Here is a 19963-nt window from a genome sequence, read left to right as displayed (position 1 = left end):
GAGGTCTGAGTGGTCATGTGACAAGGTTCTATCTAATTGCATATAAGGAGCTTGATGTAAGGACGCAGGGAAATTTTGCTGGTCTAATGATAGGGGCTGTCCCCTCTCCTTCAGCTTTCAGTATGGACTTGATTTCTGTAGCTACAGCACTCATCCTGGATGCAGGAGGCCACAACCATGAGGAAAAAGTTTACAGATCATCAAGTCACAGTGCTCTTGCTCAGCTACCCCCCCCACCCCCGACAAAGTTCTTGTGCATGTGTGCATGCTAAGTCGCTATAGTCATGTCCGACCCTTTGGGACCCCATGGACTGTAACCTGCCAGGCTTCTCTTGTCTGTGGGGTTCTCCAGGCAAGAATCCTGGAGTGGGTTGCCATGCCCTCCTCTAGGGACTCCTCCTGACCCTTGGATTGAACCCGCATTGACAGAGAGATTCTTTAACACTGAGCCATCTAGAAAGCCTGAAGTTCTTGTGGAAATAAATACATCCCTGTTTAAGTCTGTAAATTAAGATTTTCTTTTCTTATTTGTAGCTGAAAACTTTCCTAATAGGTGCTTTTTGAGTTGTATTCAAAATCTCATGCTGGATCAACTTTGGGGGAGCCACCTCTGGTTTGGTTTCACCCAATAGTGGGTTCCTCCAAGCCCTGATGTGTTACCACATCACCCAAAGCAGAGTAATAATTCCCATTTTGCATATTTTAGAAGCTAATTTAGACATTTCTCATTATTTCAAGGAAAAGCAATTTCTAATTTACAGAAAAATTGGATCCATATTACATATAATCATAGCTTGCTAAAATGTCAGTTTGAATTTTTTGGCTATAAATGAATGACTTACCTAATACTCTCAATTCTGCATTTGCATAAATTATCTGATATTTGTTTTCTGCAGCACATTGGTAGATACCAGAATCTGACACATTCAGCATAGTTATGATGAGTGTCCCATTTTCTATTTGAATTCTTTCCTAATAAAAAAAAAGTCATATAAAGATGTTAGTGCATTAACGTAAGCATGCTGTTAACATTTGTGCATATCTATGAGCTGGTGCGTTATGAGACCAGTTGCTTATGAAAATGAAATTAATATACTTCAATATCCCTGGCAGCTTTCTGGACTTTAAAAAACAATGGAAATGTTCTTAACATAATTTTAGTGGTTAGTTTATTTTATGTTACCTCGTTTCTTTGAAAATTGGCATTTTTCTGCAGAGAAGGTATGAGATGGTTGGATGGGATCACAGACTCAATGGACATGAGTTTGAGTAAACACTGGGAGCTGGTGATGGACAGGGAGGCCTGGCGTGCTGCAGTCCATGGAGTCTCAGAGTCAGAAACAACTGAGCGACTGAACTACCTTTCTGTTATGCGGTATAGAGAATAATTTGGAATACTCTACCATTTCAGTTTTTTCAGAAAACATAGTCGACAATAATGTTAGACATGGATAGAGTGACTAGCAAATTTCCATGGTTTTCCATCATAAAGTCTTAAAAAATTAAAATATGATGACTAAATAATTTTCTAATTGAGTACGTAAGTTGAAGGAGCTAAATTCTTTTCTGCAGTGTACTATGAAGTACGCTTAAACATACTTAAACATGCAAAGTCTGTTACAGAGTCCCATTTTGGGTACAATTTTGAGTGTATAGAATAAAATAGTTTAATAGGGTAAATATAACTTTAAATATTTTATGTTACCTATCACCATCCTCTAAAGATAGTAAAAGTAGGCTGTAGGACACAGGAAATGTTGTTTACAAAAGGGATGAAGGAATTAAATTCTAATAAAGCTGAAACAAAGAATAACATTCTATTCAGGTTCTAAACAACAGATGTTCTTTGTGCCTCTAACTGAGCCTGAAAGTGCAAAGTAGAGTGGTGAGCTGACGTAATTATTAGGATAATTTGATGGGAAAAATAAGCTTGTCTTATTTTCTATATATTGTAAAGCATGCTTTCATTTGAAAAATGCGGATAACTGCCTCAGTTTTCCACTTTTCTAGATTTAGAGACAGCTATTAGCTTTCTTAAAAACCAAGTTTCTGGGTTATGACTGAGAGCTTGGGTTCTGAAATCAGACAGATTATGCTTAGAATATCAATGCTAACCTATACTAGCTGCTTTGTGACCTTGGACAGATAGACTGAAGCCCTCTGAAACAATTTTTTTTCACTATGCAAATAATAATCATATCTTTCTTGTAAAATTGTCATGAGGATGCCATTAGATAATGTGTGGAAATATTTAACATAGGGCCTGGCTTATATGAGAGTTCAATGGATGTTGTTGATGATAATGATATCATCTGAATATCGATCAATCACTGACTAAGTGCAACTTTGTACAAATTATGTTCTCTACCCATAGATTTCTCATTTGAATAATGGGAATGATTGTAATAGCCCCTTTGAGTTTAAGTATTAAATAAATTAGGATATGTAAAGGTTATACTACATTTTCTGGCACCTACTAAACATTCCAGAAACATTAATTGTTGCTGTTAGTAATAAAATTTCCCTAGCAGAGTAGGTGAAAGTTTAATATCACCATAGCTACTTACCTCCGGATTGAGGCGTTCACCATTCTTTAACCAGGTGTACCAAGGGTCTGGCTTTCCACTGGCTTTGCATTCCCAAAATAAGCTGTCATAGATAGACAAGTATGTATTTTGGATTTTTTGTTCCCATTCTGGAGGGGCTGTTTCAAAAAGAGGCAAGAGCAACTATTTAGCAAATCAGTTAGCCAAAACATCATGCTGCATTCCAAGGACTGTAGAAATCAGAAGGACAAAGTTAGCTGGGTCTAGTAATACTGTACTCCTGATTTGAGGGAGGGGAAATGCAGGACCCCCAAAGTGGGACAATAGGAACTCTGTTGTAAATATCAGTGGACCTTTTGCGTAAGATTGATATTTGCCATCTATCACTTTGCTGCATCTGTATAACAATTTTAGAGCTGTGGGAACAAGGCTAAAGGATAATTCCATATTAGATATTAGTATATAGATCAAGTTAGAAAAAGTATATCAAATCTGCACCTTCTGTGGGCAAAAGGCCATTAAGTATATTTAGATTGAACTAACTAAAATAATTGTATCTATATCCAATATAATTACAACTCAATAGTTTGAAGCTTAAATCAGATATCAGCCTCATCACATTTTAGTAGGTTTTAATCAAGTTGTTTTTCCCTATGTATAAGTCTTACCAGGGAATGATAACTTTTAGAATTGTATGTAGGTTAAGCATATAACTTTAATTCTAGGCATGAGTTTTCCAAACCTTATTTTCTAATCTGAGGAAGTTCAGCATAGTTCTGAAGCAAAAAGCAACTGATATAATTGATGTTGAAATGCTATTTAAGTATAAGGTAGTATTCTCCTTACTAACATTCATGGAAACAGGTGTGTATTTGAAATTATTATTTCTTCTATAATGGTGATAGAAAACTCTCTGGATTTGCCATTTAATCCCTCTCCTTTGTTTAGGTCTGTTCTAGATATGTTGGAGTGGATGAGCTCCCTGTAAAATTGCACTTAATTCTCCCTCCAAACTTCTATAGAGGAATTTTTGTATAGGTGTTAGGTAACCTTATCAGGAAGTTGCTGTTCAGTTGCTAGGTTTTGTCTGTCTCATGAGTCTCCATGGGCTGCAGCACTCCACACTTCCCTGTCCTTCACTAGCTCCCAGGGTTTACTCAAATTCATGTCCACTGAGTTGGTGATGCTATCTACTCATCTCATCCTCTGATGCCTTCTTCTCCTTTGCCTTCAGTCTTTCCCAGCTGACAATGAGACACAGTTAGAAAACAGAGAAGCCCGATTTTGTGCACAGGAAGTAGTCACATGTTTGTGTGTGTTTCAGTGCTGGCCAAGGGTAGGGTGTCAGGAAAAGGGAGAAGCCACAGGGGAGGAGGGTCAATGCAAGAATGAGTTGCTGAGTTGACCACCAAGTGGCGCTAGTGGTAAAGAACCCGCCTACCAAGGCAGGAGACCTGAGAAGTCGGCTCAATTCCTGGGTTCGGAAGATTCCCTGGAGGAGGGCATGGCAACCCACTCCAGTATTCTTGCCTGGAGAATCCCATGGACAGAGCAGCCTGGTGGGCTAGGATCCATAGGTTCACAAAGAGTCAGACACAACTGAGCACGCAGAGATGATTGTTACCCATCTTCTGTGAATGTATAAGGAATCTCTATAACTGCTTGCCCAGGAGAGAAAGAGGAAACATTTATTCATTGGCTCTTGTCCACAGTCATTCAAGGGCAGTGCAGGTATTAACTATTAGCACATTCAGGTTGTGTGTGCTTAAATTTTGAGTAGGTTCTGCTGCTGCTGCTGCTGCTGTCACGTCAGTCGTGTCCAACTCTGTGTGACCCCATAGACGGCAGCCCACCAGGCTCCCCCGTCCCTGCGGTTCTCCAGGCAAGAACACTGGAGTGGACTGCCATTTCCTTCTCCAATGCATGAAAGTGAAAAGTGAAAGTGAAATCGCTCAGCTGTGTCCGACTCTTCGTGACCCCATGGACCGCAGCCTACCAGGCTCCTCCATCCATGGGATTTTCCAGGCAAGAGTGCTGGAGTGGGGTGCCATTGCCTTCTCCATGAGTAGGTTCTAGAAGGGTCCAAAGAAAACTGGAGCAGGAAACAAGATGGCCTGTTGTGCCACCTGAGATAAGACTCTGTCAGGCTACATCTGCAAAATACTGTGGCAGAGGAGGTCACCGCAGCAGTGCTTGGAGTAAGTGGTACTGAGAGTCTTTGAAATGATGTACAAGTATATCTGACTTTCAAGGTTTTTCCACTGCAACATCTGCTTGCACTAAAAGGGAAGTTCCTTCAGGGAGCTAGTCAAGGAGGAGGAATCATGATGTCTCACTGTGGTGAAAAGTAAGCCAAGATGAACTCCTGTGGAAATCAGGGCAACCTCCAGTTACAGAACACGCTTTTCACAACCTTGAGGGATAATGGGTGGCAACACTTAGAAGAACTGAGTGTATTGATTAAATTGAATCGTGTTTCATTGAATATTTTAAAAGTTTATAATTTGTAGATACTTGTTTAGAAATTGCCCTATTATACATTTGATCTGGGAGAAAATATGCACACACACATAAAATCCACATAGCTTACGGAGTTTCAGATATATATATATATATCTGAATATATATATAGTTTGTTGCTTAGTGCAATAGCTATAACTTTAAGCTTTATTTTTTTTAATGTGTGCATTCTTTGGATGCTTAGAATTCCAAAGAATAAACTTTTAAATCTTCATTTACATGTAGTTCCAACTAAGTAGGAACTACCTGAAAAAAAAAAAAAAACAAGCTTAATATTTCAAGTCTACCATATAGGCTTGGGTATTGTTATTTATTTCACACTCTCAGTGGTTGTGTAATTCACTTAACTCCTCTGAATATGCTCCATTATTTATAATGATAATAATACTTTATAAACCTATTTTGGAGGTTGTGTATTTGTGCTCAGTCACTCAATCATGTCCGAACTTTGTGACCCCATGGACTGTAGCCTGCCAGGCTACTCCGTCCATGGAATTTTCCAGGCAAGAATACTGGAGTGGGTTGCCAGATGAGGACCCAATATAAATGGATAGAATTCTGAATTATAACTTAAGCATACCAACATAATGGACTCTTAACTTGAAATTTTCAGGTATTTTTCGATTTTCAGGTAATTGAATCAATTCTCTTCTTCTTTGGAAATATGTGTGCATGTGTGTCTGCTGTGTTGCTTCAATTATGTCTGATTCTTTGCAACCCTAATGGACTGTAGCCCACCAGGCTTCTCTGTTGATGGGATTCTCCAGGTCAGAATATTGGAGTGGGTTGTCCTCCCCTCCTCCAGAGGATCTTCCCTACTCAGAAATTGAACCTGGATCTCTTATATCTCCTGCATTGGCAGGCAGATTCTTTTCTGCTAGCACCACCTAGGAAGCCCTTTGGGAGCATATTGACAGCTAAATAGGTGAACAAGAAGCATTATTTTGTCTTAGTAACCAATTACCCATTATTCTCTCATAAAGACCATTTGTACTTCTTAAATAGCTAATTTGGTTGTGATAATAGGTCATGTGGGGCTCCCCTGGTAACTCAGTTGGAAAGAATCTGCCTGCACTGCAGGAGACCCTGGTTTGATTCCTGAATTGGGAAGATCCGCTGGAGAAAGAACCTCTCCAGTATTCTTGGGCTTCCCTCATGGCTCAGCTGGTAAAGAATCCACCTGCAATGTGGGAGACCTGGGTTTGATCCCTGCTTTGGCAAGATGCCCTGGAGAAGGGAATGGCTACCCACTACAATATTCTGGCCTGGAGAATTCCATGGATTGTATAGTTCATGGGGTCGCAAAGAGTTGGACACGACTGAACGACTTTCACTTTCACTTCCATAGGTCTTGTGAATAGACTTAGATGACCAGGTTGAAGAGCTGTGGTAGGCTGGGCAGAATCTCATTTCAGAAGATTGTTCAAGGTTCTAGTCTCAGATCTAGCAAACATTATTTGAGATCTTGTTCAATTCATCAAAGGTTAATTACCTATAATATCACTGAAAATTATTTCTACATTTTATTGCTATAAAAATTATGTGAATTAATATTTGTAAAATCTTCTATGTAAGCTAGCAGTTGCTTTATCAATGTGGGAGAAAGTACTTTATTATTGATTTCCAATTTATAGAGACCTCAATTTTATGGTTAATTTTTTTCTTATCTATGTATTTGTCTGTTTAGTAGAAAAATAACATACCTAATAGTCAAGGCCTGTGTGATATTGTGCTGTTCCTAAAAAAAACTCCCAGTTACATCCTCATAATTTATTTACAAAAGAATGCCAGACTCCAGAGACTTTGAATTAAAAAATAGGAGCTATCATAAGAATATGTGTATAAACTCAATTGACAGCTTCTAAAGTGGCTCAGTGGTAAAGAATCTGCCAGCCAATGGAGGAAATGCAAGAGAGAAGGGTTCAATCCCTGGATCAGGAAGACCTCATGAGGAGGAAATGGCAACCCACTCCAGTATTATTCCTGGAGAATGCCATGGACAGAGGAGCCAGGCAGGCTACTGTTCATGGGATTACAAAGAGTTGGACATGACTGGGTTACTGAGAACACATGTATAAACTCAATTAGCATACCTTCTAGGTAATTACAATACCTTAGAACTTTTAGTTATTGAAATACATAGTTTTCTTCCAATTACTTTATTATCGATTATAAATGTGTCACATAGAAACATGTCAAACAGAAAATGACTTTTGGCCATGTATAAATGCAGTTTTTAAAAGTCCTCTAGTACAGCGGTATTAAATATATCTAAGTTAAGAGTATTTTAAAAGCACCAAACATTTTGACAATCCTGAGGTGTATTTTATGGTTTATTTGATGTCAAACAAAAAGTGAACTTCATGCAAGTGTGTATTTTGGCCTGAATGAAAGAAGACACAAGGACAAACATTAGAAAATATATGTTTTTATCATCTCTCTTAAGTCCATGAGAGATTCTCATAGCTGAGACAAATGTATTTTTGAATGAAGTAATGAGTTCATTTTTCTCTTATATACATATATGTAGACAATCCTGGGAAATATAAACAAGTACTGAAAACTACCATAAGTATTATGCTTCTCCTGTTACTTTCTCCTTCTTTTGTAATTTCTGCTTGGGATTATCATTAAGATTGCCACAGGCTGTTACTGAACATATCAAGGAAAATATATTGAATTCCATTTTACTTTGTGTTATAAACTTCTATGGATTTTAACATGACACTGCTCATATTTCAAAGGAAATTATAATAAGCAATAACATGCATAGACTATGCTGAAATTAAAGCCATATTTTAAAAATGGTCATTCCCATCGTCTAATTATTGAATTAAGCATCCTTACCTGGAAATGTGTCTTCTCTATTTCTTCTATGACACTTGCCTACAACATGCTAAACACTTTCACTATTTACTATGAAGGATATCACCAAATATTTCATAGACTTTTTGAAATTCTGTTAGCTCACCATAGAAAATGAGTTGACCCTTTGCAAGGTTTCTTCCTCGAAGGTTACTTGCAATACACTCATAGAAGCCTTCATCTTCCTGTTGAAAGTTCGGGATTTCAAGGATAGCTTGGGATTTGCTGTATTTGACTTTCCCCGGCAATGGGCTTCCATCCAACCTCCTCCAACTAATATCAGGGACGGGACTAAACAGTTATACCTCATTAGAATAGAAAATGGTTTAGTCTTTACAACAGCAGGATAAAATAAGAATTCCTTAAGCTTAACTCTCAAGGGAAAATATTAGTCAGTCTACTACATTGTGACTAGTTTTCAGATTATGCAGTCGTTCGCCATTCACGCATCCAGCAGTTTTAATGGTCTATTAAGTGCCTGCCATGAGCAAGTCACAGTAGTAAAATCAGGGAGTAAACTGATAACTAAACATGTTTTCTGTCCTCATGTTGCTCACAGACTAAGGAGGAAAACAGACAATAAACACAGTATAAAAATCAGATTTGAAAAGGAAAGAGGGTGCAGAGATAGTAACCGGATTGTATCAATTTAAATATGAAGGTCAGGAAATTCTGTGAGGATGTGACATTTAAGAGGAGGCAATTTCTTTCTATATTTACAGATTCTAAGGAAAAAATTCAGATTCCTCTATAGCTAAATTGGTACTAATAGGTCCCTGAAGACATACATGACTGGTGAGCTAGATTATAAAAGGAAATCAGTACTCTATAACAAACCCAAATGAACTGGGAGTATAGGATCTGCTATCCTCAAAAGGATGTATTATTTATCCACATTTATTTTTAATGACATTAAAAAAAATCTTTGCATTGTACTTTGTCTCTTTTCAGAAAGAATGTGTAAACAATTCCTTTATTATAGGAATTTAGCTTAATATCTTATATGTAATATATTTCGTCTAATATGATTACCTTTTTAAGCAGCAAAAAATATATATTTTATAATATATGAATCTAAGTGTCAAACAATAGAGATGAATTTAGAAATTCATGGTGAAGAAGGCCTTACTTGTACAGATATAATAGAATGTAATGAAAATATAGGCTATAAATAAAGTTCTAACCAGAAAATATTCCCTAATAAACTAATCATTTGAAAAATCAACCCCAATCAATTAGCACTAACATCTTTCCTTTCTTATTTTCAAGTAATTTTTCATTCCCTTATAGATTTTCAGGTGCTTAAATAATTTCTGTTCTAAATGTTTTCAGCTTAATAATAGTAAATCATTTTGCAAAATCAAATTATAAACTTTCTAGAAGATGCAGGACTTTTTCCAAGTCCACAAAAATAATGTAGGAGAACCACCCAATCATATACGAAGTGGTTGACAAATAAAGATCTATAGAATCTGAGCTGTAACAACTGCAGATAATTGGTGATGATTCAGTAGAGGCTTCAAATAAAGCAACAAAACTTTGGAAGCCTCAAGAATTTTTCATTGGCCAGCAATGAGGAAACTGATGTGCGAATCAAAGATGAACACTGTGTTGAAAGTCATAAATGTGCTCACACATATTTCACAGAAAGTGTACTCACCAATCAGTGTTTGATTTGTCTATTTTTCTCAGAATTAGCATACAGTGACAAATACAACTTGAATTTTAATTAAATACAAAAATCATAATTTTAATAAGTTTTGTTTTTGTCCTTTGAAAAAGCCTTGACACTGTAACTTTAGGTTGATATTTTAGTAAAACAGCATTTTCCTGCCAACAAGTAACCTCAGGTAGCTAGTTTTCTTATTCATTCATTTTATTAAATACAAAACTACAAGCTCTAAATAATTATTCTAAAACAAAGTTCTAAAAGAAAGTTTATTCACTGATAAAGATCTTTACCAAGTCTGAGGCAGTGTTATCCAATTTTTAAAAATACATACAGTGTGTATGTGAACCTGAAAATTTAGTATCTACAGGTGGTGAGGATATATATTTTCCTTTTTCTGCTTATCTCAATTTTTCCATTATTTTTCTACAGTAAGCATGTATTACCCTTGTAATAGAAAAATTCTAAGAAAATTTATTTACAAAGAGAAAAATAAATAAAGGCTCTGGTATTTATCTGAATCCATGATTCTTTATCTTTTTATGATAGTGTATCTCTGAGGTTTATGGGAAATGCATGTAAAACATTCAACTAGAAAAGGTTTTAACCTAAAACATTCAGAAAAAAAAATCAGTAAAGGCTGAATATTTTCTCATTGCTATATCATGTTCTTTATTTTAACTGTGAAGACAGGAGTCAATATTTAACCTAACTATTTATCTAAATCTCTGAACCAATAATTGAACAGTATACTTTTATTACAATATCAACTGTAAGGGACCTTTAAATACATCTCAGTATGATACTTCTATATAGCCATTAGACACACATAAAAATGATATTCTGTGAAAGTGAACATTAATGGCGTGTAAGACCAAACACTGAGCAGTATAATCCTTGTGAAAAATCATGACTGTGAAAGATATTTTAAGCACAATGCTCTATAGGGTCAAAATTATACTAGAAGGCAAAAAATGTAAAAGAGACATGAGACTGAAGAGATATTTAAGCTTCTCACTTAAAGAACATCCTCTAGATAGATGCTTATTTTTCTTACCTCAGTCATGTTTAGAATGATACAACTTGTCTAATAAACCACTCAACTATGGAGAAAGTTGTAAGTTTCAGTGTACTGTTTTTTAGCGTGAGAGCTTCCAATTTTGAAGTAGGATTTAAGAATTAGACTCCTGTATTCTCAGTCTGCATTGGACATGTGTTTGCTTTTGTGTGTGCATTTTAATTTTTTGGAAAACCCAGTGCTTCCTATCTTTAGTCCATCTGATTTGAATTGGATGGACTGCACCTCTGGGGACTTCCCAGGTGGCTCAGTAATAATGAGTCTGCCGAGTCTGCCTGTCAATGCAGGAGACATGGATTCTATTCCTGGATTGGAAGATCCCCTGGAACAGGAAATGGCAACCCACCCCAGTATTCTTGGCTAGAAAATTGTATCAACAGAGGAGCCTAACAGGCTGTACAGTATGGGATTGCAAAGAGTGAGACACAGCTAAGCATGCATGCATGCACATCTGGATGCAGGAGTGAGCACAAGACTCAGGTTTTACCATTAGAAATTGGTGTGTTGTGGCCACCATGGTGGGTCAACTATGGTAACTAAGACAACACAATCAGAAACAATTAGATCAATTCTGGGACTGCCTTTGAAAGAGCTATTAAAAGGATCTTTTGTTACTAGGTTTTCTCAGATGTTAAGATATATACTTGGCACTTCTAGGCAACAATTTCCAATGAAATGGAGACAGTGTGTTTGAAAACCAAAGCTAACACAAAGAAAGGTAACTTGGTATTCTTCACACGCCTATATTAAATGGTGTCAATGCCCCCCAAAATAAATAAATAAATAAAAACCTCAAATATATCTGTTAGTCAGTAGTCATTTTTTGCCTTATGCCTGTTTGCGTAGTTTTCCTGCTACTTTCATTTTAAAAAAGACTTGAGAAATAGGCTGAATGCCTGGGTTAAAAAGCTGTTAAGATATTTTCTATCTGTGTGATTGAATTGTATGACATGATATTAGTAGATTTATTTAGGATATTATATTTTATGCTCTGGATATTTTAGAATTCTCAAAGCAACTAAACTATCAAAAATAGTCACTCAAACATTTATTTTTTTTAATTGAGTCTTATCAAGTGCATTTTATGGCTGCATTTCATGTTAAAATTTCTAATGGGAGAAAAATCAAATTTTATATGATTTTGCAGATACTAATTCAATGTTAAGGTTTTTTTCAGATTTGTTATGTTACTACAAAATATGAACGTCAGGAGCCTCTTGATTACTACTGGTCATGTGAGCTATAGAGTCAGGGAGAATAACTGTAAAGCATAGATTACATAAAAATGCACATTCATTTTAATGAAAAGTTCCCATTTAGTCTGGGCACGTCTTATGAAGATAGTAAATGATGTAAATGATGTAGATTTTAAAAGAATGAACCACGTGACAGTTGTGACTTATGTTTTATTGGTACAAAATAAGGATTATAGCCAGGGAGACAGCATGTCTCTGAGAAACTGTTCCAAAGAAGTAGGGGGAAAAATCAGTATATATGTGATTTTGGTGAAGGGAAAGCATGTTCAGTAAAGCACATATTTTTTGCAAAAGACTTCTGCTAGTCATGAGGAGCAGTCATCATCATGATGAATTTTAGGGCTTTTCTAGATATCAGAGGATATAAGAACTGGGCTCATAAAACCAGCTCCTGAAAATATCTAACTATCTGAAGACCTGTTGTGCCAGTTTTTCCCAGAGCACAGGTTACCTCATTTCTGCTCTCTACCCTGAACTCCTTTCGGGGGATGTTGAAAGTCAGTAGCTACAACAACACATTATTTAATCCTTGTAAAGGTAGATGGCAAGTGCCAAAGGCAAGTGCTGATTAGTAGTTGACAATTAATTGCTTTAGATTTCACACTCTCTCTCTTTTCTGAAGCCATCCCAAGTGGACAGTGTGTGGGAAGAACTAAAGACAGCAAAAGATGAAATTATATTAGTAGTGAGTTCAATTTCAAATGTAAGCTAAATTTTCCAAGATATATCATTCTATGTAAGCAATGAAATACTAATCCTGGTACTAATTTTAATAACAAAGCTATTAGAATACTATATATAGAGTACAGAGCAGAGTGCAATTCTTAAGCTTACCAGCTATGTTTTATTGTACATTTATAACATAAATTTTCTCATTTATAGAATAGGGCTTGCTGTGCTGTTTAGTCAGTCATGTCCGACTCTTTGCAACCCCATGGACTGTAGCCCCCCAGACTCCTATGCCCATGGGGATTCTCTAGGCCAGAATGCTGGAGTGGGTTGCCATGCCCTCCTCCAGGGGATCTTCCCAACCCAGAGATCAAACCCAGATCTCCCTCACTGCAGGCAGATTCTTTACTGTCTGAACCACCAGGGAAGCCCAAGAATACAGGGTGGGTAGCCTATCCCTTCTCCAGGGGATCTTCCCAACCCAGGAATTTAACCAGCGTCTCCTGCTTTGCAGGTAGAATCTTTACCTGCTGAGCTACCCAGGAAGCCAAGAATAGGGCTTAATACTAGTATATACTTCACAGGATTATAGTGAAGATTAAATGGTATTAATATAACACATTTCACACATTCAACACCATCTAAAACACATGAAAGAGTATTTTTTGTGTTAATGACTCTAAAAATAATTTAAAATTATTATATTATTGTTACCATTTCAAAATAAGAATCCTAGCTTACGTTTATTTGTTTTCTATTCTCCTTTAAGAACTCTGTATAACTAGGCATTTAACATAAATTGATTTATGAATCATGCATAAACTAAAATCAGATCTCCATACTGTACATGAGTGCACAAGCACGCATATATGTCTCTAGAAGTAAATATCCTGCTTCTGCCTGTTTGATAGACTGACTGCTAAGGAGATAACGCCTCTGATCATAGCCATCGTGTTTAATTTCCTTATCATGAGAGCAGGGATCTCTCAAGTGAGCTATAGCATGCTTTGTTGTAAAATATATTTTTTTTCAACTTGACGAATCATCTAGGATTATTGTGGTAGTGAGGAAAGTAATTAGACAACTTTCACCAAAGAGGAAAAAAAATGCTTTGTGAGAAAGCTAAGCATTTATTTATGAATAGTAATAACCATTAATTGAGTGCTTACTATGTACCAGGCTTGTGACAGATGGTGTCCATATGTCATCTCAGTTTAATATTCAGCAGGAAGCTGCTAACAATCCTAATTACCTTTTTGAAATGGTACTCACGTTTAGACAGGTAATTTCTGCTAAATTATTACCTGCCAGTTCTCTTCCACTTAGTGTTCCAGTACAGGCTAATTTATTGTGATCCACCTTCCAATTCTGAGTCGCCACCCATTCAGTTATTAGCACTAGTAGACTCCTTTTCCTTCTGTGGCTTCAACATTCTTTTTAAAACCTATCTAGCTTATCTATGTTGATGATATCAGTGATGCAGTATTCCCTGGCAGTTCATTTTAATTTAAAATAAGTGGTCTATTTAAAATCCCAAGTTAGTATATTAATGTATGAAGAATTCAATGGAACAAGGAGATCTTTGAAGGGTCTTCAGAATGAGGATTCTTATTAAATCACTTGAAGCTCTGCCATTAAAGGGTTAAGTCAAAATGCATGGTGACACCATCATCCTGTAACTTCAGGTATCAGCCATTTCTGGCAAAATTTCCTTTTCAGCTCCAAATCCACCCCCCCCACACTTCTTTTTTTTTTTTTTTTTTTTAATCTTTACAAATGTGGTGTCAAAATCCATCTTGAATACAAATCTCAGAAAAGAAAACCAGTTTGAAGCAACTCTCTCATTGACAGTTTCCTCACAGCACGAATGAGACATTCATGAACTGTGTATTTCAGAAAACTTTACAGAAGCCTTTTCTTATTTTGTATCTATATTTTCCTGCAACATGAGTCTGCACAGTTCTAAAAGACTGCTACTGCTGCCAAGTCACTTCAGTCGTGTCCGACTCTGTGCGACCCCACAGACGGCAGCCCACCAGGCTCCCCCACCTGGGATTCTCCAGGCAGGAACACTGGAGTGGGTTGCCATTTTCTTCTCCAATGCATGAGAGTGAAAAGTGAAAGTGAAGTCGCTCAGTCGTGTCTGACTCTTAGCGACCCCATGGACCACAGCCTACCAGGCTCCTCGTCCATGGGATTTTCCAGGCAAGAGTACTGGAGTGGGATGCCATTGCCTTTTAAAAGACTACTAGGTCATAAAAGCAAATTTTCTTTCTCCTTCCTTCCTTTCCTCCCTTTCTGTCTCTCTCTCCTTTCTTTCTCCTTCTCTCTCCTTCTCTCTCTCCTCCTTTCTCTCTGTCTCTCTTTCTTCCTTCCTTCCTTCCTTCCTTCCTTTCCCCCTCTCTTTTTCTTTCTTGCCTCTCCCTTTTATTTATCTTTCTTCCCTCTTCCTCTGGTTTTGTGCTTCTTAAATAAGCATTGCCATGAGGACTTTTACTTCTAACTTTCTTGTCATTGTGCTTTTACAGAGTGAGCATCCTATTAATTTTATCTGGAGACAGAGAATATATTTGTTAACCATCTGGCCTAATTCAACCTGAATTGGAAGTTAAATTAAAGCTCTCCACACACTTGTAGAAACTCTGCTTCACTTCTATACTTTTAGCCCATAAATAGAATTTTGATTACTAGTGCTATTTGAGAAAGCTTATATTTTTCCCTTGGATTTCTTAAACCTCATTATCCACAGCTTAAATCCAGGCTATACCAAGTTTTTAAGTAGAAACTGGTACAGAGAACCAGTTTCCTAAGATGCTTATATTTGGGATTATTCTTAACTTGAACCTCATTTCAGAAAATCCTGTCTGTGGCCATTTTTAATCGAAGAGTGGGAAGCAGAATAACAAAACCAGCACAGAGTGCCTCTGTTCAATTTTCAGACTGTTCGACTAGCTGCTTTCATTTCCTCAACTTGAAATATTCATACAAAGAGCTTGGGATATAAGATTGTCCCAAGGGGATACAATATGGATAAATTCATGAGTTCTGTAGAAAAGCAATCTCACTGTTATGGAAAAAGGAATTTTTTTTCTTTTTTTTTCTCTGTGTGATCTAAATGTAGTCCTGATCCTTTTCTCCTGGTCAGTGTCTATGCCAGGTTTCCCTTGGGGGAAAAAACATTATGGTGTGCATGCATTTTTCTGGTATTTGACATTACACTTGTTGCAGCCAATTGAAAAGCCCACAAATAGTTTGGTTTTAATAGCAGTGGTAGCAAAACAGTACTTGCATGTAGGACACAGGCAAGTTTTGTATAATTGAGTGCAAATTACTTCACATCTCTGAGCCTTAGCTTTCTCCTTATAACTAGAGGTAACAATGGGTACATGAAAGACTGCTTGAAAGGATAAAATGGGGATATATATTAGGAGAATACATTCTGAAACATAAAGTTTGAACCAATAATAAAGTTTGCTAAATTGTCTCAGTACCATGATCGTCCACACAGGGACAGTGAGGTTCTATTGTCCAAAGTCCCTAAGACATCTATGGCCACTTTCTACTCCACAGTGTAAGCCCTAATTGGTACATGAAACATAAAACAGGAGCCCATAATTTCAAGGTATAGTAGCGCTGAAAATAACACTGTACATAGCAGAAAAAAAAAAAAACAACTATCCCTTGGTCGATAGCATCTCCATAATGTTTTATGAATACATAATATTAATCCTAAATAAATACTCCACCAAGTATATGAGTGCTATGTTGCCCTACAGGAAAGGAAATTACACTTTGGTCAAGGTAGGTTCTGGAGGCTCATGTTCCTTCAGAATTATGTTGAGAGTTAGAATTCCTTAGAAATTATAGGGCTTGACTTTCGCTCAGCTCATAATCATAAATGTTCACGTAAAGAAATTAAGGAGACATTATATATGGTTTGTTATATTTAATCATTATATTATTAATATATCTAACATTTATTGATCACATTCTATGCCAGGCACTGTGCCAAGTGCTTCATTGAAACAATATGATGATATCTTAAGACACAAGACTGTTGCTATTAACATTTTGTAGATAAGGAGATTGGGAATAGAATAGGTTGGTAACAGGCCCAATATCACACAGTGAATTACAAAAAAATGATTTGAACTATGAAGTCTCTTTCCATAGTGACTGAGCTCTAAAGCACCATGCTTTGCTGCCCCTGCATGAACTAAACAGCTACAGCGTGAGAATCCTCTTCTTGGTCAGTATAATGTGTGCTTAGAAATATATTCCTTACCTAATTAACTAATGTGTTTTATAATCAGGGGGTAGAGCTTCTTTTGTCCAGGGGCCAGAAGATGAAATCAGAGTTGTTTTTGTTTCAACATATTGAGATGCCTCCAAATTCCAATAAAATTTCTAGAGATGGGTTCCAAGGTTAACAGGAAAAATGGAAGTAACTTCTTTTACTTCAGTTCAGTTCCAACTTGGATTTGAAATCTTTCTCTCCTGCAATTGCCAGTTACTTAAAAAGTAAGATTTGTAAGTCTCCTGAGAAAGGTGATGGTAGACTGAGATGGAAAGAATAAAGAGTTACTTGCAAAAATATATATATATTCTCCTTGGATGATTTTTAGGGCCTTTAGATTAATTTGATTTTTGAAACAGCAATGTAAAAATTCAATTTTGGCTTTGAAATAGGAAAAAAAAAGGTGAAAGGAATGTTTGACTTTTTGGATTCAGTAAGTATGTAAGATCAAAAGAGACCCAACTTGTAATTTGATCCATTTGAAAATGGACCCTCTGCAGTTGTTCTTGAGGAGAATTTGCCAACGCATATCATAAACTTTAGATTTTACATTCCTGTTATTCAATAATTTAATTTTCTAAAATTATACTGAAGAGGTTTGCATGCAGATGGACAAAATATAGCCCCAAGAATATTCATTTCATCATTATTTATGACAACAAAAAATGTAAACAAAATAGAAGGAAATTAAATGTCCACCAGTAAGAGACTGGCTGAAAGTACACCTTTGAATGCCCCATTGTCTTTCCATATGCAGGTACAGAAAACTGTTTAATGGGAAATATATTCATGATATATACTTTTAAAGATTTTTAGAAGTGTTTTACAAAGAATATGCTGAAACAATTTGAGCATCAAAACAAAGCAGTATTGGATTATAACCCAAAAGTGAAATAAATATCCACTACGTGATACTGATACAAATAAAAGATTGAATAAATTGATGAACGAGGATAGAGAAGTGAAAAATCTCCCATGAGGAAGAATTCTAAATAAACTACATAGGTTCATACCTTAGAAGAAGTGAATCATGACCCCTTACTCATTAGATATGAACCGCATACTTTGACCCTTCCAAAGACTCAATATAGGAAAAGAGAAAAATGAGTAGGTTTACAGTGGAGAACCCTGACAAAAACTGCTTCTGCCAAGTGATGGAGGCCAGCATTAGCAGCCATAGATCATATTGATAGAGTAATAACCTTGGGATGATGTGGTGAAAATGGCACTATACTTTTGCAGCGTTTTTGCTCAAAACCCATAACCTCAGGTTAAAGTTAAGGAAAACAGCAGACAAATTCCAAGAGAGGGTCATCCCATAATAAAACTGACCACTTCTCCTCAAAACTCTCAGGGTTATCAAAAACAAGAAATGTCTGAGACACTGTTAATTACAGCCAAGAAGAGCCTAGGGAGACAAGAAAACTCAATACGGTACCTGGGATAGAATGTTAGAATTAAAAAGGATATCAAGTAAAAACCAAGGAAATTTGAATGAAGTATGGCTTTAGTTAATAAAGGTGTATTCATGTTTGTTCATTATTTATAGCATAAGTACCATCTTAATTTAAAATATTAATAATAGGGAAACTGTGTGGTATTATATGCGATTTTACTATACTGTCAGCTGACTTTTCTGTCCTAAAACTGTTGTTTTAAAATTTTGGGGGGGGAAAGGGTATTAATGAAGTGGGAGAAAAAGAGGCAAGAATCTTCTATTTCTCAGAGACACAAAAAAATTCCTTCAATAACAGTCTCTTATTAGTTCTACCAAAGAAATTGAGAGTGACTCTTTCCAGTCTCAGTTTAAAAAGGAGTAAAGATCATCAGGCAAGTTCCCAGAGTGAGTTTCCTGAATCTTCCTTCATTGAAAGTTTTTAAGGAAAGAACAGATTCCAGGAAAAAAAAAAAATGTGTGATCCATGTTGTTACATCAATCCTATTTTCAGTAGCCTGTGAACTCCCTAGGGTCTTTCTATTATCTTTATATCCCCAGGGCCTAGCCAGCATCTGCTGTCAGAATTCCTCCTGACTAAGTGAAAGCATAAAGGAATTAACTATTGAATAAGATACTCAATGCATATTTACTAAGTTAATAGATACCGGAGCTTAATTTGCCAAGTGAGTGAATGAGGGGATGTCAATAATCCTCGAGAATAAATACGTTATTTTAAAATGGTAAATCCATTGTTCTGAGCAAGTCCTTGAAGATTGTGTTAGCAAAGAAATATAATGTAGAAATCCCTTCTCTCCTTCCTGTGTATTCCTTTTTACCTTCTCAGTCAAAGCACCACTGACAATTACAGTACCACAGTTTATTAATTGTTATTATGTATTGATTGCCTATTATAAGCTAGGGATTATGATAAGGGAGTGGTGAAGTTTAAAGTTCTTTCCAGTCCTTACATCAATCCTATTCTCTTTATAGTCCACCTGCCTATCTATCTATTCATCCATCTAGTTTTTGGCTTTGTTTTACTGATAGGAAGACTGATCATAGTGGCCCAACTATTGACGGGGAAAGAAAAGGAAGATAGCACTAAGTCGTGTTCGACTCTTGCGATCCCATAAACTGTAGCCTACCAGGTTTCTCTCTCCATGGGATTCTCCAGACAAGAACACTGGAGTGGGTTGCCATTTCCTTTTTCAGGGGAACTTGACAGGGGGACTGAGTATTTAAACCCTGATCTCTTCAAAACCTATACACTTCCTAGAACACAATGTTTCCTTGAAATGTTAGTGAATCCACTAATAAGACGTTCAGCCCTATGTTGAGTGTGTGTTTATGTGTTCCTTTGTTGAGGATCACTGTCTTTCACTTTTTCAAAGATTGGCTTGAGTGCTTGTCAGTTCTCATATTTGCATGAAATTTACCATATCATCTTATGCAAACCAATAGAAAATCATGATAAAATGCAAAGCAATTAGAAAGAATCTAAAGAGTAGCTTCAGTATACTACATTGTGGGACAACAGGACAAGCTATTCATAGGAAAATAATTTACTCTCTATCCATTTAACTTAATGAGGAAATTTTTTTTTTAAATGAACTATTAGCCATTCA

The 19963-nt window shown here is 36.4% G+C and overlaps 1 protein-coding gene across 1 annotated transcript in view; it reads right to left on the bottom strand.

Moving 5' to 3' along the window:
• LOC122424623 (contactin-6-like) overlaps window positions 1-19963 on the bottom strand; it is a 314935-nt gene that overhangs the window by 78166 nt on the left and 216806 nt on the right. The window contains 3 exon segments of the mRNA XM_043442644.1: window positions 843-972; window positions 2568-2704; window positions 8038-8222. Coding sequence (XP_043298579.1) covers window positions 843-972; window positions 2568-2704; window positions 8038-8222 — 452 coding nt within the window.

This window comes from Cervus canadensis, chromosome 22 (assembly GCF_019320065.1).
Source record: "Cervus canadensis isolate Bull #8, Minnesota chromosome 22, ASM1932006v1, whole genome shotgun sequence".
In the NCBI taxonomy this organism is placed as follows: domain Eukaryota; kingdom Metazoa; phylum Chordata; class Mammalia; order Artiodactyla; family Cervidae; genus Cervus; species Cervus canadensis.
Note: the sequence above shows the minus strand (reverse complement) of the source record. Positions and strands in the feature narration are given on the sequence as shown.